Source organism: Anabas testudineus, chromosome 5 (genome assembly GCF_900324465.2).
Source record: "Anabas testudineus chromosome 5, fAnaTes1.2, whole genome shotgun sequence".
In the NCBI taxonomy this organism is placed as follows: domain Eukaryota; kingdom Metazoa; phylum Chordata; class Actinopteri; order Anabantiformes; family Anabantidae; genus Anabas; species Anabas testudineus.
In genome coordinates, this window is record NC_046614.1 from 21022896 (window position 1) to 21048595 (window position 25700).

General features: G+C 39.1%; 1 protein-coding gene across 2 annotated transcripts in view; it reads left to right on the top strand.

The window, feature by feature from the left end:
* The window catches only part of arhgef10la (Rho guanine nucleotide exchange factor (GEF) 10-like a), a 96220-nt gene extending 70904 nt beyond the window's left edge, over positions 1-25316 (top strand). For both annotated transcript variants that reach the window (XM_026348866.1, XM_026348865.1), the window contains 7 exons: positions 2488-2574; positions 5538-5752; positions 6641-6798; positions 8576-8718; positions 15030-15201; positions 21070-21192; positions 21675-25316. In XM_026348866.1, the coding sequence (XP_026204651.1) occupies positions 2488-2574; positions 5538-5752; positions 6641-6798; positions 8576-8718; positions 15030-15201; positions 21070-21192; positions 21675-22222 (1446 nt within the window). In that variant the 3' untranslated portion in view covers positions 22223-25316. The remainder of the gene's footprint in view (positions 1-2487; positions 2575-5537; positions 5753-6640; positions 6799-8575; positions 8719-15029; positions 15202-21069; positions 21193-21674) is intronic.
* The last annotated feature ends 384 nt before the right edge of the window (positions 25317-25700 follow it).

The following is a 25700-nucleotide window of genomic DNA, read 5'->3' on the forward strand; positions in this document are numbered from 1 at the left end:
TGCATCTAATTGATTTTTAAATTGTGCCTCAGTGAAACCTTGTTATCATTATGATATGGTCATATCGTCAAAGACCCACATTTCTGTTGTGCCGGTCAGTCAAATTCACAGTTGGAAATGAACTTGCATACCTTGTTGTTATTTTCATCTGGGCTCTTTCCATTGGCTTTTTAAAGAGGAGTTCAGTAAGTAGACCAGTGGTTTACTGTATTGATTATAGTCACTGTCTGCACTCTAATGAGAACACAATCTATCCTTGCCTTGGTGCCATAGTATACTTGAAGAACTGTGAGATATGCATAGGATTTATTCCAAACTGATAATATAGAATATATTTGTCATGCTAAATATTGCATGATTGTGTGGCTTTAAATAATTGTCCTGTTCTGTAAGTGCTATTTAAAATTTTAAGCATAATAGGATGTCATCAGCAAATAGCTAATTATTATACCATATTCCTAAATGAGATTTCCTCTTTATACCCGCAATCATTTTACAAGAGTAGGCGTCACATTTTTTAAATGGTGGATATCTCATTAAGAAACAAGCCTCTTCATTTACACATGAGCTCTTTATCTGAATGATGTGCACATTCCTGCCTTTGAATTCATTGTGATGTTGGGATGGGAGTGCTCTGAAGGAGTGAATAGATCCTACCAGTATTGCCGTACTGACTCTAGAGAGTGCTAACGTACAAATCAATCTAGGCCTGGGAAGATTGGCCTACGATGCTTGCCACTCTCAAGTGACTGATAAAATCCAACCACCATCGAACTATCAGCACCGTCTGCTATAGTGCTTCAGTCCCTGTGGTCCACAGCCACTCTCTCTCTTAACCACAGGGCTTCCATATGGACACCTATTATGGCTGCTGCTTAATTACCTATCAAAAACATTTCACTGCACATGACGGAGGGCTAGCAGAAGGAGAGAGGGAGAAAAAAAGACACGGAGGGGGGAAAAAAACAGGCATAAAAAAAGAGTGAAGGATGGGAAAGAGAAATGGGACAGTGGGACTGAGAGATTGATAGAGAGGGCGAGCCATGCATCTGTGTAGTGAATATGAATAGATGGAGACAGACATGAGGGAGTGGAGGAATACCCTTGCAGTGCAGATGGGGACAGCAGTGGTCTGGCCAGCATCCTTTTTTTGTTTAGTGTTTACAAACACAGGCAACAAGAGAGAAGATGGGATGGTCCTGACCAAGGGAGGCTATAAATTACCTGTGATTGATGCTTGCTGCCGTGGAGGACGACAGTTAAAGACATGCGGTGCTCATCGCTGACCCTCTCCTCACTCCCTCCTCCTTTTCTCAAACCCACTAACTTACCATCTCACCTGTTTCCACTCCCCACTATCCAGACAACACACAATTATCTGTTCCGTCACATTGCCCAGCTTTAGCGGTCATACACCAAAATAATAATCATTCTCTATCAGACGGACTGCTGGTTAATAGAGCAGCTTTGACCACAGGGGTTTGATGTTGATGTTTCCGCCACAAGCTCTGTGCTGTAAATGTCAACTTTCATCGGTCGGTTTCATATGAACAAAGCTGCTATATGTCCAAGAATATTGATTTCTTCTCCCTTCTACTAAGATGTCGGCCCTTTTAAATAATAAATAATTGGACTACTGCCTCATTTGAGGACTTTTGTTTTCTGGACCCTTGTGTATTGCTTGGTTTGACCAGTTTCAGTTCTAGAAGTAAATGTCACACACCAGTTATATGACTCCCATGCGTCTTTTTAGTAAATGTTCTGTGCATTTGAAAATGATTAAAATGTGGAAAATGTCTGCAGCAACCACATAATCATTACTCAACCTCTATGTATTTGGAAATAACATGTTTTTTTTACAAACAACACTTTGCATTTCCTTTGCTTAAAATGTTACTTGGTGATAATAGGTGAGTCAAAAAGTCCAGGCTCACTTGTTGTTTGACTCCCTGTTGCCATCAGTCAGAAATAACTGAAACATCAGTTATTCTTTTTAGTGTTGCTCTTTTGATCTTGGGATTGGCAGTAGAAATAAATCTAAAATGGCGCACTTTTTATCTCAGGTTAATGAGAACACCACAGACTAAGTCTGTAGTTTATGTCCATCATTGTTTTTTTAGAATTCAACATAAAAGTTCTGTTTAGATACAGACTGTTTACACATCTGTCAAAAAAGCAATCCATTGTGGGCTTAAAGCAAATCCATGTTTATTGTGGATATTCTATAATATGTAGAAATGTAAGAATAACCCATGCTTGATTTCAGCATTTATACAGTTATCTTTAAAGCTTATCACACAGGTGGAACAACATTAACCTCATGTAAAACAATAGTTGCTGTTGGTAGCGTTATGTCACCTTGTTGTTTGTATCCACAAGAAATGTGACAAGTCAGTCACTTAGGAGGTATTTTTAGGACTGTCAAAATAATAAAAAAGATTTCTTATAGCCATAATACATGAAATTGATATTCATTTTGTCTTGCAGCTTGAAGCTGCCCTTCACAATCCTGTTCACTGTGCAATGTTGGGCTTCTCTGCAGCGAGCACCTCCTTACCTCAAGGCTACTTCTGGGTAAGTAATGCGTTACTCATACTCACACACACCCACATGCTCAATTAAATGTCAAATCACTACAAACCAGTGACAAGGCAAGTTAATGAATATTTTATAGTTGCTGATAATTTTAGCTTTTACCACAATTCCAATGACTGTTTAAATGTATTTTCCATATTCTGCTTTTGTTCATTAAAAGATGAATAAAACCTGTATCTCAAAGCTTAGCGTTGGGACATACACTATTGTTCTCTGCTAAATGTCTCCAGGAAAAATTAATCCAGTATAAAGTCTAGTGGTAGGTAACTGCTGCAGAGTGTTTTATAATACATGGGACAAATTGTGCTGCTGACTACATCACAACTCTATCACTATTAACACACCCTGGAGTTGTGGGGGATGTCTGCTATTAAGCTTAAAATTTCAGAGGAAGTATTGTTTGAAATGGCAAATTTTGATGAAATGAAAATTACATTTTTCATATTTATAGACATATTTGATGTGTTCATACTGTGGTGCACTTTCACAGAGACTGAGGGATTGTAACTGTATAATTAATCTGTAAGGAAATCTTGAAAACATCTAAGGTCATCTAGGAGATTTTTACCTTAACAGTCTAAATGTTCAGCACACAGTTTTGTTATAACTCCATTAAAAACTCAAGAGTGAATTTACTGAGTAATGCAATGCTTCTTTCTCCAAGGATCTTGAAACTGGCCTTGGAAACAAGTAGCTCATCCAGTGAGAGTAACAGATTACCATAGTCCTGGTACGAAGCTTTGTGAGGATACAGAATCATAAAACTGGAATTATGCATTACTCTGCGACACAGTACAACGTGTAACCGAAGTGTAAACAAACTGGTATCCTCTGAAAAAAATAATAGAGAAGGCCTGGAGATCTAGCAAGAATAATTAGTGGCTGAGTGTTCCCACCCCCAGTTGGTTCTACCTCCCTGGCAGGCTTGTCAAATAAGGGATGACACTAATCATGTTAAAGTGAGATGGGCTATGGGGATTTCTGTGTGCTTTGATCAGAGTAATGACATTGTGTCTAATCAGCCTGATACCCCTGTATTTCCCTGTTTGCCATCACCTTCCTCATCTCATTTTAAGATAAAGTCTCTATGAACGCTGTCCTTATGTTTCTCGTCCTGATCACTTGTTCAGCATATTAGCATTTATACCAAGTGTCAGTAAGGGGGAACTTGAAACGTATCTTTTTCAGAGTACATCAACAATCTGGTGACCCATGCTTTGGCAGTGCTATCATGACCATTCTCCCACGCTTCATCACTGCGTCCAGAACGATCTAATTTATGTTGGCAGAGCATTTACGGTTTGGGAAGTTTTTGCCTCTCCCAGGCTGAGAGGAGGAAATCTGTCCAGGGCACGACTCCAGATATCTATTTCTCTAAATAAGTAGCGATGACTTTTTCAGGACACAGTATTTGCACTGGACATCAAGGGAGGATTGAATCAGAGTAGGAGGGGAAAGTGTTTTGCTGATAGTGATCGTGGTGATGGTGGTGTGTAGAAAGGTCTGAGAGGTACAGATGGACATGTGAATGTATAAATTGTGGAGGAGTCTGGGTAAGAGGGGTCTTGCTTCTGACTTTACGCAGAGTCAACTTGAAGCTGCATTTTTTTCGGGCTCATTGCTGCAAGATAAATCCTCCCTATCTTCTTTTCACCCTGTGAAACAGACCATTATTTGTTCTGGCTCATTCTCAAGAACCCACAGGATCACTCCTGTCCAGATTCTGCACGCTGATACAAATCAAACAAATGATTGCATGCAAATAAGGGTGAGCGTGGAGGAGAAGAGCTAAAGACTATATTTAGCTCATGTCACATTCACACGATGTGATTCACACAGAGAATAAATCTTGGCTGTCTAGCAGCAAGCAACTGTGCTTCTTTTCCAGGAAGGACAATGTATTTTGTCTGGACATCCACCTAGGCCTCATGCTGCAGTAATGGATTAAATCATATTGAAAACCCACAGCGACACTTTAATTGTTTGGGAATAGGAGCAATGCCACGTTAATTGGAATTGCATCAGTGATAGGTTGGAGGGCTCCTGCTGTTTTTTTTTACACAGGTTTACACAAAGGCCAATATAAATGTGGTACATTGGAAATCAAGGCTCTATTGATGCAGACCGTCTGTGGTCTGTGGGGTGTGACTCCCCTTGTAATGCTTGTTATGATTGGTGGAACATTTTTGATACCATCTAAAGTTGCCTTCTTGTCATTTAACCAAGTTCTTTTACGTATTGTGCAGCTTTAGAAAGAAAAAGACATCTTTAAGTCTGGTAAAAACTTAATCCAAATTGATGTGGTGAAGGCTCCAAACTAACAATCCAACAATTCTTCATTGGTACTGATAACAGCAGTTATCAGTTTGACCTTGGAAATCTGATGACAGTTCAATAGAACATTATTTTGTTTTCATTTTGCCATTAACTGACACCAGCAATAGATGAGTGACTTGATCTTGTAAATTCATAAAAAACAAGAAGCTGCCTCATTGTTAAGCAGCTCAGAGCCGTTCAGAAACTTTGGAGAAACTCTCTGTTCTTTGCTGATGAAAAGATGCCAGAGTTTTTCGGATTGCTTCATGTTCTAGAGATGACATTGTGAATCCATTACATAATGTGTTTAAAATTCTAAGTGATAGTCAAAAAAAGTGAGAGAAGACTACAAAAGACAAGGTCTGAAAGGATAATTGATTTGAACTTTTTTTTTTTTTTCTAAATTGCTGACAGGTAGAGAATGATAAAAGACACATTGTCCTCTGGCTTCCACAATTTGATTAAGACAGTGAACACATTGCAAGCATGATCTAAGGGTTCTGCTTTGTGCTTTTTTCTGTTTCTGTAGAAGCATTTATTACCTGTGGCATCATAATTCAGTTCATTGGTAGAGCTACAATGTTAGATCTCAACCTTCTCCAACCATTTTTCTTCTCTCCCTACAGGTGGCTAGTGGAGGAGAAGGTTCTGAGGGACAGATAGAGATATTTTCCCTCAACAGGCCCACTCCAAGGACAGTAAAGAGCCTGCAGATGGGCTCTCCTGTGCGATGTCTGGAATATGTGCCAGAACCTTCTCTGACTGAGGAGGTGGAGGCTGGAGTTCACAAGGCCCCCTCAGGGATCAGCGCCAACATTTGTGTTGGATTAGACGATGGCCGGTGAGAGGATTTGTGTTAGTGTATTAGATGAAGTCAAATTAAGAAATTAGATCAATTGAAAACAACACATTTTGTCTAAAAAGAAACAAACATGCAGTATAAAGATAAAAATGCAAATCCAATGCAAAAGTGTTCTCTACATTTCCGGTTGTAAAATAATATCCTGCATTATCTGTTGTTTGGGTCCCCTGTGAATTCTAGCAGCATTCAGTAGATTAGCTTGTCAATATTTCATCAAAGCAAGAAATCAGAGTTGATACCACAACAGAGTATTAGTAGTGCTGCTAAGATCAGAATCCAATAAGCCCTCTGATCTCCACTGTGTGTAATAGAGGATTGGTTTAAATCTCAGTTGCTTGTCATATTTACAATACATTTTTAGACACAATATTCATTTTTAGATTTTTCTTATTACAGTATATTAACCCTTTTCTGTATTTTTTATGTACAGAACGGTTTAATTGTGTGACAACCAAAATCTTATGTCAACGGCTTGTTTGTGCCGACTCATTTCCTATAAGTGTAGGTGTCTGTCCAAGGAAAAAAAAGAAAAGACAATACAGTAAAATAAAAAAAACAATTTTAGCATCTCAGCAAAAGGCGTATGAATCCATGCAACATTCAAAAGACTGTCAACTCCAATGATTCTTAACATTTTCTTCTCAGAGAGAAACAAACAGCTATGTACATTTGTCATGCTGAAGAAGACAATAAGATGCAGCAAAGTTCAGATGGCATTTCACACGTGAGAAAGACAGAGTGGATGCACATACACAATGCTTTGCTCCAAAGTGCACTGTTAAATCAAACTGCATGAAAACGAGCCCCTCTGTCATTTTAAATGACACTCATTTATCATGTTGGCTTGTGCTGCTTTTCTTCTTCCAGTATACGGGTGTACGGCAGTGTGGACACCGCAGCACAATGCCTGTTGACCCTCCATAACCCAGAGGGCTGCCCTGTGCTGTGCTTGAAGCACTCTGCTCGCTTCCTGTTTGCAGGCCTGCGGAATGGGACCATGATGGTTTATGGAAGAAATAACAGTGGTAAGATGCCTCAGAAGCTGTTTAGTTCTCAGACTGATGGCTATAGTGTAGTGTCTGCCACAGGTGGCTGTTGCTACTCTATTTGTGTGGTCGGTTGTGGTAGAGAACGCTTGATTTTCTGTTCTGTTACGTTAAAAATGAAACCAAAAAACAATTCAAAATACAAAATGCAGTCAGAAAGACAGCAAAATTCAAATCTAATACTTCTGATGTTCATTTCATTGTTGTTTGGACCGTGATTATTACCATTATTGCTCATGTGCAAGATTGCAAAATACATTTTTTAGAAAGGCCACTAAGCCATTTCTCATTTAGAATAGTATTTATAAAATTATATCAATATGGGTTTATCACGTTTACCTCTATTCTATACTGCTATACCCATTCCTAGAGATTTTCACACCCTGTGTAAGTATGAAAATAGCACTTCACCATGTGGTAGATGGCATGCCATGTTTAGTCAGGCGTTGCACAAGACCAGGGGGCTTAACACCATCTCAGTGGTGGTTTACAGTTTTCACAGCCAGCGGGAGCACAATAGCTCTATCACAGGGTTCTTCTTACCTGGACAGAGTATGTCAATGTGCCAGCCTTCCTCCTGTGCTTCTCTCTCCTCCCATGCAGAAAGGATGATTAATTACAGCAAGCTGCTGCGTGCTGATTAAATATTACTATTCATGCTTTGTGTATTAAAAAAAAGGACAGGAGAGAAGCGCTGGAGGGTGCCGGGCAATGTTTTTGGATTCGGGACATCTGTTAAAGATGTACACTCCTGACTAGTGTGCTACTGTTTAAAAACAAGTCTGTAGCAGCAAGAAAGTACTACAGCCTCAGTTGAGAAAGAAAAGGGGTATGAATACATGCAACACATTGGTGCATGGTAAATAGTGCGCTCCAGTTCCAGATACACATTAGGCTCTAGGTCAGAGTACAATCACAGTATTTCCCAAAGAATTGCAAAGAAGTTTGGTTTAGTGCAACAAGCCTGGTCCCCAAGGGAGTGAAGCATTGGTATAGGCTTGCCTAATGCAAGTGGCCGGAGGGACATTTACAAGAGTGAATTTTGAAAAGGTGGGAAAATGACCTTTATAACATGCCAAGCAATTAACCTGTGGAAGTCAGAAGGCATTGTAAAGCTATTCTGCTATGAAAGGCAGAAATAAACAACTTAAAATGTTAATTAAATGCCTGGGTGCACCCCCTTCTCTAATTTTGCTTCATTAACGCATAGCAAAGGAAATGCTTGTGTAATTTACTTTATAATATGCGTCTGTGGTAGCTGCAACGTGTGACCTGTGATTAAAACTCAAAGAAAAAGGGTCTGCTTCATTTTCACGGTTAGGCAGCAAGAGAGAAGAGAACTGGTGATACAGAAGTTGGAAAGTGGATTAAAGTGTACACCAGACCTAATAGTGGGGGGCCTGGATGTAGGAACTGTTCTACACAATGTGTGGTCATTGTAATGTATTTCAATCTGTGTTTATATCCTCTCACATGGTTGTTTTTTTGACAGACAACAAGCCTCTGCTGTGAGCTCTCACCAGTGATGCTTTATCAGTTGCCCAACAAAGTAAAATAGCTGTATATTTTTTAGCAAAAGAATTGAAGTGTATTGCCTCACTGTGATGTGTGATAATATTGAAATAGAGGTATGCCATCTACTCATATTTTATTAATATAACTAGGCTAGCTGTGATAATATCGAGCAGTTTGAAGGGTGTCTTCACATCCTTGGTTGTGGTTTTGAGCAGTGTTGTTCACTGTTTATTTTTCCCAGATGATCTTTGGGACCCTGACTCCTGCAGATGTGTAAGCCTGGGCTCAGAACCGGTGCAGACACTGTTGGTGTTAGATGACTCAGTGTGGGCAAGCTGCGGAAACTCTGTCACAGTCGTGGACATCTCCAGCCTAACCACTCAGGTAAATCGCTAAATCACTGCTGGAAATTTGATGTTGCAGTTTATTTTGCAGCTAACACATAAACAGCAGATTTTTCATCACACATAAACCGCTGTGATCTGAGAAAAATCTCTGCATTTTCTCTATTTCATCCTTAATGGGGAAAATCATAGAAGCAGTCAACAAAACATTAACTGTTGAATGGTATACATAGCTACAAATATTGTATTATTTAAAATCAACAACATCATTATTATTTAAATATTTATCATACAGCAAAACTAATGCTTGTATTTTTTTGCTCTCATTTGTTGTTCTTGTACAGTCTTTGAGCAATTTTAGCAAAACAGCAATTAAAATTAGGGTAAGAATATTTAGCAATTGAAAAACTTATTTTTGAAAAAAAATTGTCTAATCAGTTCTTCAGAACTTCAACAAAATGTGTTTTGTCTTCCATCTATGCTTAGAAGGTCAACTCCACCCACCTCCATGTATGATAAATATCCGCAGACTTCACTACAACAGGGTTGGAAAACCTAAATGGATGGGTTCATAAGTGAAACTGCTAGACAAGGTGTTTTTTTATTTATTTGCTTTGTTGTCTTTTTTCGGCTTTGAGGAAATTTTCCTCTCCTTTCATTTTCTGAAAAGATTTATGCACACAGCTGTAGAGACCCAGCATTCTAATCTGTGATGTCATCAAGATTTACAGCCTGGAGCTGCTGCACGGACAACGAATCAAACGTTTTGTACATTCATACAGTGTTTATTGGATCACACACAAATAAGCTTCATTTTTTTTGTTGCACCGTGAGATCTGAGTTATGCTCTGGGAATGTACACCATGTTATCTCCACAAAATCATCCTGAGTGTCATGCTTTCCATTTTTGTCATTCTCCAAGGTGTTGGAGAGGTGATCTGTACTGTGTGTCATTAGAGGTGTGCAGGGGGGTGACTTCTCAGGCTGTGCTAGACAATAATGAAAGACAGAAAACAAACTCTTCTAGGTAAAATTAATATGCTATTCAGATGCTGAACTGCAAACCATTACCATTTAATTATAGCTGCCAGATGTAACTGTGCGTAGCTGTGTAAAAGGGTAGAAGGGTTTTTGTTGAAGCATGTGTGCTATGCAAACCCCAGATAAGTAATCTGGGCATTTATAAAATTGATGCTAAATTTGAACCAAAACACTAACGATTAACAAATTCGATGTGTGTGTCTAATCGGCCCAATCATATAAATTTGTTTTCCATTTTTTATGTAAATGAGCTTTACAGACAAAAACTGAATCAGGAAAGTAAAATACCAGATGTTTTGGTAGACCTCATCCTAAATATAAAAGGTGCAGAAAAACTGTGCTTAAATTAATAACACAAAAACATTTGGATTTTTTTAATAAGAACAACCATAAAAAACCTAATAGTGCTAGTAGAAAAAGTTTGTGAATAGGAGTAGCTAATCGGAGTCAGGTGCATACCTGGAAGAAAATTATTTTGATGGTGTGGACTGCGACTTCTTCTCTGCCAAAAACACTAAAACCTCTTGAGTTTTCTCTGCACAAGAAGAACGCATTTATGTAAGCCATGCCTCGCCAAAAGAAGGTTTCTGAAGATCTACAATCAAGGACCTGTTGAAACAATTTACAAATTGAGACACTTTGGGACTGTGGATACTCTAACAAGAAGTGGGCAGCCAGTCAAAATGGCCCCTAAGAGCACAATAAACACTCATCAGTAAGGTAAAGAAACCCTTAGTGACAGCCAAAGAATTGAAGGCATCACTGGAACTGGCTGACATCTGTGTTCATGAGTCTACAGTAGGTACAACATGGAACTAGCGGGGTGTCTTTGGCAGGACACCACGAAGAAGGCCACTGCTTAATAAAAAGAACATTGCTGAACGGCTGAAGTTTGCGAAAGAGCTGCACAGCAGTATTGGCAAAATGTTTTGTGGACTGATGAAACTATATTGAAGATATGGAAAGAACCCACGACACTAGATCTGGCATAAAAAGGTCACTGCATATTATCATGAAATCATCATCCTAATTGAAAAGTATGGAGGAGGAAACATCATGATTTGGGCCTGCTTTGCTACATCAGGGCCTGGCCAGCATGCAGTGATTGGGGGGAGATAAATTCACAATTGTATAGAAAATTCTTCAGGATAATGTGAGAATGTCTGTATGTCAGCTGAAACTCTGTAGAAGTTGGGTGATGCTACAGGAGATTGACCCAAAACACTGGAAGAAGTCCAGAACAGAATGGCTTCAGAAAAACAAAGTGGCCAAGTCAGAGCCCAGACCTCAACCCAATAGAGATGCTACGGAACAGAATATTTTGGTATTATTACTTTAGGCACATTATTTTTGTTAATACTCTTGACTTACAGTAGATGAAGATCAGATCATATTTTATGACAAATTAATGCAGAAAACAGTAAAATTCTTAGGGGTTCGCATACTTTTTCTTGCCACTGTCTAACATGCTGAAATATTCAAGATGCTAGCTTAGCAACTTTGCATTTAGCTACGGTGTGTAAAGATAGGTTTTAGATTAGTAAATTTCAGCAAACTGGCCATGCAATCAGGAGTGAGCTGGGTTAGATATTTCTCCTTTTATTGCTTCACCTCTTTTCCATAGCCCAATCCTCCAGAGACACATACTTAATCAGCTGAATGGCCACGCAGTAAAGGCACGGTTCTGGTTCACTGTATCTCCCACAGAGCTTAACAGGTCAGCTCTGGTTACTTCTTGCTAACCTTGTCTTCCTCACTAATGTGTACTCAAGAGGGCAGACTTCACAGGGGCTGTGGTGCATATCTAGAATCTGGAGAAGAAAGAGTTGGCACCTGTAACAAGGGATGTGACTTGGAGCAAGGTTAGATGGTCATTGCCTCATATTCACTTACATTTATCGCGTTCCCCTACGGATATTTCTCAGTTTGTCAGCATTGATGCACGTTTAAATCATTTATTCACAGCTTTGCTGGACACTGTAGCTTGCCTTGTTTGACACCATTATTTGACACAGATCTTTTTGTTATCTTAATTTTTGGTGCCTTGACAATACAATGTAATGTAAATATAACCTTTTCAGTCAGGTAAACATGACCGTATACTTCCTATAGTCTTGAAATTGCCTGCATGCTGTACACTCCACCCTAGTGGGCATAAATGAAAATTATAGTACTAACAAAACCTCAATAATACATTGCCTGTGAGGTAAGATGGAGACAAACATAGCTGAAGGAATGTGTGGATTTAGGAGCTATTTTGTCTGTGTTGAGATTCTGTTGTGTTGTAACAACCCCTCAAAGCCTCGAAATTAAATCTTTTGACAGTTTTGACTGTTCAATATTACAATAAAGGTTCAAACAAAGGAAATTATTTGCAGAAAAGACAAAGAGTTTATAGTCATGCTAGCATTTCTATGAGGTTCTATGAGTGCTGTTTTTAACTAAATCCTAACAGTATTGCATGGTAAAATGCAAACAGTGACCATACTGATATAACAAAATTTTGCAGGTGTAATATTGCCATTCCAGGATTTGATAATTAGCACTAAATACAAAGTACTGTAGAAACTGATGGGGGTGTCATCACTTTTGCCACTAGTCATAGTGGAACACTGTTGGGCTATTGTAGACATATAATTTGAGCAGTATGGGAAGTCACCAAGCTATGTCAAAAAAGTAAAATTAACCCTCACAATTCTATGCCTCCACCCACCAGTCAAGCTGCTGTTTATTTACAACGTTTCCAAACTGATATTTTAATCAATTCATGCATGAGTCCAAGTGGATGTTTGTGCAAGATGTAATGAAATTCCATGTGATAGACATGTTAGTGACCATGACCATAGACCCCTGAGCACCAAAACATCTCCCATCAACCAAAAAGTACGATGTCTAGGTCTCGTTTGTTTGCGCTCTCTCTCTCTCCTTTTTCATGTTCCCAGCTCTTTTTACCATCAGACTCTCAGAAGACCGAGTATATACAGTGAAAATGCAGTCTGCTGTGCTTTTGTGCCAGAGATATTGAAAACCAGTTCAAAATAATTAACTTCTACAGAAGATCTGTTTACATCAGTAAAATTTTTAAATAATGGAAATAGGGGGAGAAAAATTATTTACATTCCAATCAGGCAAAATAAAGGGGCTCTGTAGCAGTGGGACTCGTGGCACTCAATGGGAATTTGAAACAACTTAATTGGGGAGAAAATTAGGAAAAACTCAACCAATCAAATTATATTTTATTATGTAGATAGTCGCACAGTAGGAGCTGATCTGAATCTGACAACAACATAGCACTTTGTTTGTTTATACACAAATTTCTTTTTTGTTAAAACCTGCCAAAATGTGGTTTGCGTTTTCAGACACTTCTCAGCATTGTTTGTGAGATCTCTGCATGATTTTACGAGCTCCACAAATCTCACTTTTCTGTAGGGCGCTCCAATGTAACCAAACCCTAACAAAGTAGGACATGCATGGACATACAGGCTTTGATCAATACTGACTGGCAGGCCTTGTTCCTTCCTCTTCCATTACTGTTTCTTTTTCTACCTGCTTTCTCCTATCACTCACATGTCCACTTGACTCTTTACTACAGAATGGATACGTGGACTTAGTGCTCAGCAAAGGAGAAAGATTCCTTCTCGCTTGCTGTAATGAAGGACTAATGAGCTGTTCAGACCAGCTGCAGTATTTGTGGCTTAAGCTCTGCTGTTATTTCCTACTGCGGCTACTATAGGACGGATGTTGCTGTTAGTATGACATTGCCGATTCAGTGGAAGGTGCAAGTTACTACTGTCAAGCTTCACTGACCGTCTCATCTCTGTGTGCAATGCTGGATCCAGCAGACTAATACCAGGTTGACAGTTGGGGGCAACAGTTTTGGCTTATACGACTTCTGCATTTAACACAGCACAGCATGCTGCATTCATATTTGGTCTCTATTTGTGATAAATTATTGGAAATAAACAAATTAATAGATATTTTAATTGCTTTGAATGCCAATTAACAAATATTAGAGTCATGTGTTATGCCAGTTGAATAAAACTGTTGTGTAGTAGTTACCTAGAACACCTTACAGGATTCAAACATATGGTGGGCATGATGCCATTCAGCAATTATAGTATGTCAGCCACTGTTTAGCTGCTAGCCACCACGCTTGATAATGATTAATGTGATAATTATGCAGCACATACAGTACAATCTTTTTCTTTACAAATTGGAATTGCAATGGGTTATTGAAGGTGAAATTTGCCTTTTCATTATACGTATCTCATTTTTGATGGCTACACTTCGAAAAACGAAAAGATGTATTGCATGTCCTTTCCCAGGCAAAGCAGACACCCTCTGCTGAGGAGTCAATTAAAAGAGAAAACACATCAAAGGCTGCTTTCCTTTTGCCTAATTTCAAATAAAAGAAGACCCACTGGCAAGGGCACACAAACAGGTGGTAATCCCTGTCCGCCGGTGCACTTGGTTTGGAGTGGGGGCTGTATCCTCATCTTTACTCACTCACTCTGACTGACTAATTGCCCAACCTCATGCAACTCATGCACTGACAGTGATATGAGTTCCGAGATGATGCCCAAACCAGCCCTTGTCACGCCTTGAACCGCAGGGGCTGCATGTGTTGCCATGATAAGAGTTATTGCATTTATTTCAAGCAACTCATTAAGAGTGTGTGCCTCAAACTCTCATTTTCCATTGTACTCTTAAAAAGATAGAAACTAGGGGAGTGATGCAAAAACATGTCACGTGTGTCAGAGACTGGGTAAATGACAAAATTAGGAGGAAGAGTTAGACTTAATTTACAGAAAAACATGTAGATCACATTCCCTAGGTTCCTGCATTTCATGATACAATCATGAAGTTTTTTCTTAGACTAATAAATAAAACACACTACAGTAGATCCACTTTGAAATGGCACACCAATTAAAATGCTGTGAATTGTGCAGCTTACAGTGAAACACAAAACAGGCTATAGAATCATGTTTTCACAAAATTGATATAAAGTAAAACTCAGCTTTCTCCTTGCCCACTTTTCTACCTTCTCTTTATTTTCTGTTTTTTTATTCTTTTTTTTTTTTAAATTGTAAATTACAGTTGGGCAAAGACAGTCGAAGAAAAGTGTTGCATATTATACAACTTTATACAAGTCCTCAAATTATACAGAAAAAAACTAAACAAAATGACAGTTTTGTTTAACAGAACAGAATAATTCTCCAGAGATACCCTTCCAGTTTAAGAAATGATTTGTTTTCCATTATAGCAATAATGGCATTTGTTATTTTAACTGTGTTATTATTTTCATTACAGAAGTTTGAAGTCCATCCAGATCCAACAATCAGTGTCACACACATGACCTGTGCTGGCGGAGGGGTGTGGATGGCATTTTCTGAGGGTTCTTCCATTCGTCTCTTTCATACTGAAACACTGGAACTTCTACAAGAAATCAACATCTCATCACGGTCAACGCTGCTGAATACTGGTAAGGACTCGATACTTGTTGTTCACCTCTCTTACATGTGACAAATGGAATCTTACAAACAGGGACCAAAATCCCAGACGTCTTAAAATCACCTTACCAAACTCAACCCACCATCACTTTTTCAATACCTACACACTTAAGATGGGAAACAGAGTTATTATTCTATCTGAAATGAACTCATATCACTGAAATGGCAAGCCACAAGTAACATCTGTGCATCTAATTATCAAGAAGGTGTTTTCCTACATAGACTAATCATAATAATAATTTCAAAAGAGGATGGAACACACTTGGTGACCTTCTCAAAACCTTTTTTGTATGAGATTTGCGTTCATTTCACTGGTCACATTTTTATTTCGAGTACATAAGAGCAATGAGTGGGCACCAGTTTAACACTGATGATGCTCTCCTCTATAGAATAGTATTCATGTCTTGTCCAAGTTGCTCCTTGGGTCTTGCTCTCATGGGCCTGACCGGAATAAGTATCTATCTCAGGTCTTCACAAAGCCATAATAGAGTCATGGGGTGAGAGATAGAGATTAATAAAAGAGAAATAAAGTCAATGAGGAGCAGTAAAATGACAGCCTTAAAAAAATTCATACGAAGGGTTCCCATGGAAACACTCTTGTCTTTCTTTAAACGCCCATGCTTCTGTGTTATCAGGCCCATTTTACCGCTTTTTTCTGCATGTACCCCCTGATTCCCTTCCCTTTTGAGTTAATATTTTGCTTTCTTTTTGTCCCACTTTCTCCCTCTTACTTCCCATTTCATCTCATCCGCCCTGCTTTAAAGTCCTCACACCCCCCATTGCACTTCTCAATTCAGTCCGTTTAGGATGCCGCAGATAGCCCATTACTTCCTGTGTGCCTTCCTTCATGATGGATGAAATATTTATCAGCCAGTGTGGGCTTTTTTTTTTTTTTTTGAAGGAAGGACTATGGAGAAAAAAAACATTAAATAGTTTTAGGTATGCTTCTTTGCTATCTAATGGTGATAACTGCAGCATGTGTGAGTCAATGTAAGCTTGCCACAAACAAAATATTCAGACTGTGGCACGTTGGCCATTAGCTCATTCAGCACATTTGGAGATTTGACTTTAGTTTCAGTGAGTGGTATAAATGCAACTAGATTTAAAATATACTATCCTTTTCATTGAGTCACGCCAGACTGTGAGTGATGTATTTAGAGCAATATTCAAAGCTGTGGTACTGTAGCACTCCATATGATCAGGAAAAAAAAAACTTGACTTTCTCTTGTGAGTTGTGTAAGGCACAAAGAATAAAACAGGCATGTGTATCAGACCAAACTTCTCTCTCTTAGATCAAAGTTCGTTTTCTTGTTCGAGAGGAGACTTTAAGGAGAACCGACTCCTATGGCCATGGTATCTGGAGGAAATGGGTGACCTGGAGGTCATTTTCACCCTTATTCAGTGCTTCCCCTTGAAATATGCAGCAGATTTGAGGGAGGGTGGCAGCCTCAAGGCCTGGCCCTGGGGGAGGTTATAGGGTGAAAAGAAAAAAGAATTCCTCGGCTCATGTCTTCAGGGTCCACAAAAGGAAGAGGATCTTTGACTTATGTTGTGATTTGTTGAGCTCACAAGAGAAAAGAGAATCCCCCAGCACTCCACAACCAAAGATACCGCACATGAAATACTGATAGTTTCTTTCTGTCAATGGGTCTCTGTTCCTTCTACTTGACTTATGCTAGGACATGCAGTAATGATATACTCCCTAATCCTCTCCTCTAATGTGATTTATACTCAACAGGGAATTCTAGTTGCAGTAAACAACAGAGAAGTTTCTTAGGCAGAGGAAACTGCTGATCTCTTCTCTAGTAATGCCTTTAATAGTTCTGTCCTTAGGGTGAAAAAATAATATTCCAAAATAAAGTCCTCAGTGACATATCACAGGGAAACATTTATCTTTGGAGACATCATCTTTTTAAGGCAAATACTGGCTCCCATGATAAACCCACTACTCGGTGCAGAGTATGTGTGCTGCTGCAAAAATTGGAGGTGCAAGATTGCTCGAGGTTAAGCTATACCTCCTTAATCTCAAGTGCCTTTGTCATTATCCCTCTTTATCACAGTTCTTAAAGACAATGCCTGGTGCCCACATCTTCCGACTTAACTTCAGATTTCATGGTAACATAAGAGTGGGTGTTCATGAGCATCTCTCTCTCACTTAAGCTCTCTAACCAAAGTACAAATAGACTCAGAGGCGCTGTGAGCAGGTGGCAGACAGTTTCGAGATAAAGGCCACTTTTTTTACAAACGCCTAACTCACTGCTGTGACCCTCCAAGGTCTGCACCTAAAGGCTTCTGCTCTGTGTTTGCTGAATGTGCCGCTCTGCTCAGCCTCCACTTCCTTTTCCTCGCAGGATCAGCTTGCATGTGGAAATAAATTAATTGATGACACTGTTGCTCGTGCAAATCAACGTAATCTGAACATGACACAGAACAAACATGTAAATACACATGTAAATGAGCAGTTTCTTAGTTGTGATCACTTTAGTGTTGTTGTAATTCCATTAGGGTTGCCAAGGATATTATGGTAAATGGTTGTATAAATAACTAGGTCACAATGGGAGCTTGAGCGGAGGGACCACACAAGGAATGTACAAATATATCCACAACAATGTTTTACACTGCTTTGTTAACTGGAAACAAAGGATGTGCATGTATAATAAGACATGCACATAAGACTGTGCAATTATCCTTTCCCTCTCGCTAATACAGTGCTACAAAAACAGTTCAGCAATGGAAAATACAAGCAAATAAAAATGTTTGACTCGTGCTTTGTATTCTTGTCACAGAATGTAAAAAGGTAGCTTTATCCAGGAAAATCACTGCTCAGTCTCACCCCAAAGATTACCAACACACAAAGGAAAAGAAAATCTCCCTGAATGACTTAATGTGTCACACTAACAGAGAATCTCAATCAACACTAATACCAGCTTGCTTTATTTTGTGACTTGAATAGCTACAGACAAGAATATACATATTAATGCAAACATACTGTGTTTGTATGGTAATTCATATCAGCAGTGAACTTTTCACAGTAACTGTGAATAAAACATGTATTATTGTTTATTATTATAAGATTATGTGCGTATGTCAGTTCAAATGTACAGCTGTCTACTTTTTTAATCAAATAAAAAGTCAGTTTCAAAGTTCATGACAGCTATCTTTGATAGATGAAGCCTACACTCACAGTGTGCATGTTGGAATTAGAGGCACTCTGAAATGAAATGAAGTTTAATTCAATACAGTTTCTTTGTCCAAGTATCTAATGAATAAGGACTTTAATCATTTCTTTTATAACAAGGTTTGAATAATATTCATAACTTACATTGAAAATCATTGTTCTCTGCTTTGTCTTAGGATAAGCCCTTTTACTTGAAAGTAGAAAAGTTATCGTTTTTAGGCTTTGTCTGTGCTATTTAAAGAGCAACATGGGCACACATACATCACACTTGGTCTTGATCGACATATACGGTGGTAGGGAAGCCGTCATATATATATTTTAAACAGATTTTCACAGATAAAAGCATTACACTTTGTAAAACAATATTCAATACTAAAAGTTTGTTGCTAGCAAAAGGACGTAAACTTCAGACAGTCGTGCTAAATCACCTGACAATCAGGTGTGATTCTGAGAGGCCATGCCTTATTGAAAGAGGAGTATTCTTGTTCTTCACTCTCAAAGTCAGACACAGGTTTGACATGGCTCAAACAAAAATAGACTAGAAGAAGAGTTGTTGATGCTCAGCAGTTTGGAAAGAGTAACAAATTAGTTTGGACTCCACCATTCAACTGTCAGGCAGAATGCACATAAATGGAGAGCACTCAACACCATTGCTGCCATCCCCAGGAGATCTCGGAAGGAAGAATTTTAAAGTTGTATGTTCTTAAAAGTCAGAGACACCTGTTTGCAGCCTTATATAACTTTAACAATTATGTTGTCTGTATTTATATTAACTTTAAGTGTCATTTTACCAATAAGAGAGTTGGGCTACAGTGGGGGATATAAACCTTGAAACTCAGGATTTCAGAACCACTCAGATCTCAAACATATAACAAGAAATGTTTAATACCAAGTTGACAGATTATTTTTCCTTCTTCTTCTAGGAGAGTTTTTCTTTGAACTGGGTCAGTTAAAAGTAGACCAATTCAGTTTTTCCTGAAATCTTATATAAAACTCAGAGAGCCCTAGGTGTCTACTGTATTAAGCTTGTCAAATACAGATTGATCACAGAGCTTAAACCTTACCCTGAGCTAATACTGTTGACTGACAACAAAAACACATTTGCTTGTTTTTTATGCTTTATTGTTAGACTTGACATGCTAGTATTTTGGTAGAACATCTAGCAGTCATACACTAATCAGCCACATCATTGACACGTGGAGTTTTCACGCTGTGGTGGGAAATGGTTAGGATGGCAGTAGTTTAATGCTGGCCATGATTGACTGGAGTCAAAACGCATAGTGTATTACAGTTTGCTGCATATGGGTAGACATCAGGTATGACCAACCACAGCCTACGTCATCACTGCATATGCAGCACAGGAGTCTGTGTTCACGTTGAGCTCAAAGACAGCAGTTCTCTACTTGTACTTTTTTTCAGCAGGTACAGTACTTGTCACTCAGAGGTCAAGTTCAGCTGTATGATTTTCTGCTGCCTAGCAGCTGCATTTCTTTCACCTTGAGGCAGTGACTTGTATCTGTGTACAGGAGACAGAGTTGGAGACAAGATGAAATCATGCGTGTGCAAATAAAATGTATGAAATAATGAGTTTATCATTGCAAATACAGTCCCCCTGGTATCACAGGCCAGTCCTACTGATACAGACGACTCATACTCAGAATCTGATTCACCCCCCACACAAAGAAAATTAAAGTAGACAATATGTAAAACCTCCACTACTAAGTTAGGGGTGGAAATCCCACCTGGACAAAACAAAAAGCTGACATGGTCTTTTGTTTTATAGTTGTGTGAACATGCAGTGTTTCCAAGCACGGCTGCACAAGTCATGCTAGATGAGTGTTGCCGTCCCTGTTATTGCTAACCTTGGACCACTATGCACGGAGTCTGTTCAAACTAGAGTGAGGTTGACAGGACAAGTGATACTTGTGGTTCCTAGAGTTTCCAAATGTAGAATGGGAGGCAGAGCCTTCATCAGTCTGCTGGGGAACCTCCGTTGAAGCACTGAGCTCCTCTCTCCTCTACATGAGTGTATTCTTCTTGTGCAGAGCAAACTTAACCAGTTAAGTGTTTTTTAGTCAAAGTAGCTCTAGTCCACACCTACATTTGGTGCTATATAAATAAAATTGAATTAAATTGAATTGAACACAGTCCAAGCAGTTCAGACTTACATATAATAAACTACACCTATGATTATGTTATGTTACACTTTTCTTGCACAATTCTTGTTTAGTTTTCAGTAAAGTATAAAGAGCTACTATAGAGTAGCACACTGTCTGAGGCTAATCGATAGCCCCAATGACTGTTCTAAATGTGTATTCTCAGTTTCTCCCCTAATCTCTGAAACACAGGTAGTGATAGCATTAGCTAAAAAGTCACTATACCGTCCATCATGGGAGGAAAAGCATGGTTCATGCAAAACAGAGCAGTCATGCTGCAACTGATCAGTGTAAAATCAATGGAAGTTCATAAGTCACTCCAACACTGTGAATGTTGTTCATCATCATTTTTCAACAGGGAGTTATTTACTATTCTTTCAAAAGGCACCATAATCTCTTGTAGTAGTCTTGTCTTGCCAATAGACCGTGTGTCATTCTGTAAAAGGTGATGAAGAAAATTCAATTTTCTGTCAATGTTTTTTTTTTTTTTTTTCCTTAAATTGCAGGTCAGAAGAGCATGCGAGTGACAAGTCTCCTAATTTGCCAGGGGCTGCTATGGGTTGGCACTGCCCAGGGCTTAATTATCACTCTTCCAGTTCCTAAACTGGAGGGCATCCCCAAAATAACAGGTATGAATCAGGAGGGCAGCTGACTGACTCAACAGTCTCTTCAGAGGTCAAAAGAAAGCAAAGAGGTTTTTTTTCATAGCAGAATATTACTCTGCTCTGTTGATTATTGAGGTTGCCCTTCACATTTTTCTTGTGGCTCTGGGAATCAGTACAAATATTACTAGGCAGACAACTCACAAATCATACTGTATATATATTCTTGCAGGGTAATTTAAAAACTGCCTGGCATCATTTTGTTTATTATGCCAAGTGAATGAGGTCATTACTTTCCCACAAATCTTACTTCATGACCATCTTATTCCAAACCAGTAACTATAGCCACAGTAATTACTGCTGCATAACACAGTTCTAATAAATAATTGCAGATAACTGTTGATGAACTTTAATGAAGCCATTACACCTTAACTGATGTGACAGTGACTTAAAGTCAGCTCAGTGTAGCTGTAGTATATTTAAATATTTTGTCTGCCTGTCTCCTGCAGGAAAAGGAATGATCTCTCTAAATGCCCACTGTGGTCCTGTGGACTTCTTAGTAGCCACAACTAGCACCCTGTCCCCTGAACTTCTGAAAAGGGATTCTGTTGGGGATGGTCCAGATTCTGCTTGTGGGGGCGAGGACCGCAGTGATTCCTCCTCTCAGGAATCTCTACAACAGCATTGCTCCTACCAGGGTGAGGGTGCAGGCAAAGGTCGTAGTGTTCTGTTACAGTACAAGTTGCGCTCCACGTCAGGATTACCTGGACGGCCGCTGACGGCACTGGGCGACGAGGCATCAGACTCCTCCTTGGAATCATTGGAGCACAGCGTTGAAGATGGATCTATCTATGAGCTCAGTGATGATCCGGAAACGTGGGTTAGAGGTCGTCCCTGTAAAAGGGACCCTGGACGCAGGGACAGGGTGATCTCTGCAGCGATTATCTCTGGAGGCAAGGGGTTCCGCAGACTAAAGGAAGGAGCAGCAGGTACTAGGACAAGTGGGGAGGGTTTAGAGAATATGCTTATGGTATGGCAGCTCCCACTGACTGTGTGATATGGAAAGTATATTGCAAGGTGTATTTATAGATGTCTTCCCAGCTTCCCCTTAAATCACCTGTTCCATAAATTCAGGGGATTTGCCCACATGATGAGAAGGTGTTACCACTGTTGCAGAGCTTGACATCTTATGATTTAGCCTGTGGGAGAAGGAAACTAAGACATGCTGTTTACTAGAGGTACTGTCAACCTATAGGACACTTTGAATGTTCAGGATTATGCGTCATCATCATCCCGGCAGAGGCAGCCACAGATTTGCTCCATGTGATTATTTTTGATCAGGTCCCTCTTTCTGACTTAGTGTAGATTGATATGCCTCAATTTAATATCATCATTGCTGCGTGTGGTCTGGCACATTTATTTAATGCAAAGCTCTTCTGTGCGAGCACCCGTGGACAACAAGCCTTTGAGAGGCGGCCTTTGTTGATTCTGCCATGCACTGCAGAGTTGGAGATGGACGTCTTTTATCTGATCCCGTGGGACAGATCCCATCTTTTTAGAGCTGAAAGCTGGGGAATACCACTGCATCATGAAGCACATTAGCATCACTTTACTAGCTTTGTCAGTCTTTCTCTCATCCCATACAATGTGAGTGTATGATACCTTCTATTGTGTCTCAAAATTGGTTCTACACTTAACAAAACAAACCCTCAACCAAAAAAGGATTTTTGCTTACAAAAAATCAGATGCTTCTTTGAGCTTACTGTGTCTTCACTAAGGAAGGTTGTGTTAATAGAGGAGTTTTTAAAAGCAAACATAATTGGGAAACAGAAATTCAGAGAGTCACAGCCATTATGCTGTGATTATCCTAGATTCATTTTAGAAAATGAAACTTGGTGAGAGTATTATCTTGCCCAAGTACTGTAAATGCCAGATACGTGTTTCATTATTCACTGTCATCCATCAGTTAGATCAAACAAATGTGCTCACAGGTCTTTTAATACACAACTAACATTAACTCAAAACCCCCACACGTCAAAAGTAAAGCTCAGACATAATATATAAAAGTGTTGCCGCCATTTAAATAGCATTCAGCTATGTGTTAAAAGCAGGAACCTACTGTACCCATGAAGAGAGACACCAAAAACCTACAAGCTGGTTCTGATTAAAGGTGGTGTTTTATAAAACACAGAGTAAGTCTGTGTCATTATTAACCTGCACTGATGTATATTACCTGTGACACTAACTAGGACTCTGAGTCCCATAAACAGTTGTTTTGCTCCTGTTTTCGTGCTAATATTTGGTAAATGTTTGGAATTTAATGCAATAACATTGATGTTTTATGATCAGAGCGCGAGGATGCACCTGAACAAGGAAACCTCAGTTCTCCATTTTTATTCTGTCTTCAGCTCATTTGAAAAATAATGTGACCTGTCTTTAAAATATTGAATGACATACATGCGATGTACAAGCTGTTCTCGTTCTTTCACAGTGAACTGATTAGATTTTGAAAGAACAGGTTTTATCAGCAGCAGCAGTGTGTTGTAGTCGAGCTGCTGTGAGAAGGACTCCGTAGTACTGTGTGTAACATTGTGAAGTTTTTCTTCATAACTTTAATTCAGAATTACAGCAGCATACACATGGACTATTGACATTTGGCATTTATCTTGCTGACGGAGCAAAGAAGAACACATTTTACTGTGCACATTTTCACCAGCGTGTTGGCGCAGTAGGTGGGGGGGGGGACACACAACTACCCAACTGTGACCATAGCTTTGTGGATTTTCAATAGACTGAGCAATGGCAAAGGTTATGGTATATCATTTTCCCCCACCTATATCTCTACTTAGCCCCTCCACCACACGTGGATTCCCGCCTTATCCTTTCATCACAGATGAAGCAGAAAGTTCATGTTTCATATTTCCCCGATGCACATTGAGGTTTATTTTCCCTTTTCTTCTTCTCTTCGCAACTGAAATTCAGAAGCATTTAAACGTCCTGCTGTCAGCCAGAATCATTCAGAAAATATGATGATGAAAACCGTCCTCGAATGCTGTCGTCTAAATGTAAATCCCAATGTCAAGTGAGAAATGTTCAATACTTAAATTTGTGTGCGATTCAATAGTGCTGGAGCCACAACACCCTCATGGTCACTATAGAAGTTGCTCATTCAACCTTAAACCAAGGATGAGCGAGTACCCTTATGAAATATACATGATTCCCTTCCAAAAGCCGTGGATTAGGTACCGTCTATCCGCCGACAGCTAAGATTTAATTTCAGAAGTATGTTGACCTTGGATATTGACTTATTCAATTTGCTTACACTACATATGTACAGTTATCATTCATACAGTCAATGTTAGCACTCACAAATGAACATACTGTACTAATTAGAACTGTTACTCTACTAATTAAACGTATATTCCCTTTTGTAAAGGCAGCAACAGTGTTGGTGTTTTAGATGAGACTGTGTAAGACACAGTGTATTTGGTTTGTTTTCCCGTGGTGTTAAAAGGTTATTCCTCTTATTGCTGCTAAAAAAAACTATACAAGCGAAATGCTGAGAACTGGGAACATGGTGACAAACTCTGACGAGATTAGAAATACAAACAGTTAAATGATGGTACAAACTTTAAACAAACACTTTGGTTAGCCCGACTGATGGGGAACAAAACAATGGCAACATCCAATCTATTACCCACATTGTCTGTTATAAACATCCGTCACAGTTCACAGACCATCTTGCAAGCTCAGCTTTGACGTACCACACTTGCTGTAGTTGAGTTGCGTGCAGCCAGTTTTCCTGTGCAATGAGGCATTACTGCTAACATAATGGGTGCATTCACCTTTTTGTTTTACCACCTACAACTGTTGGCTTGTTTACAACCTGCGTGAATCATCAGACTGCTTGTGTTTCTCGACTCGTCAGACTTTTGCCATGTTCCCAGATCTCAGTGATTAGTGTGGTAAGTGAAATATTACCATAACTGAAATGAAGTGATGACAAAAATAATAAACCAGAAACTGAAGTATTACACTTGCTGTCACAGGTATCCAGCAGCACAGTGCTTGTTTCTTTTTGATACAGTACATTAATGTTCTATGACTAAACATTGTCTAACAAGCTCATGCTAAATTAAAAACATCTTTAAAAGTGGGTTTGAGTTTGATCTTTTCTTTTGTCTGGATAAGAATGCAGATGAAGGTGGCTGCCATCAAAGATGCAGCAGCTTAGGTTTTAGAGATGTATTGTACATTGGCGTCATTATTATGCTAATGATGTGACACTTTTGCTACTTCTCTATGACTCAGCAACAGAAAAGCAGATTTTGATCATATCGTTGGGATTATTTTCCCATGTTTGTGGTGTTTTTTTTTTTTTTGGATATTCAAATTTCAGTGAGCTTATCTCTGCATCTTTTTTTTTTTTTTGTTAAATAAAAGTACAGAATGTATGGGAGCGGAAAATCGGCTGTAGTGCCCCTTAATTTTGTGCTCAGCAGTGTTCCATCTTCAACATAAGACTATACCACTGT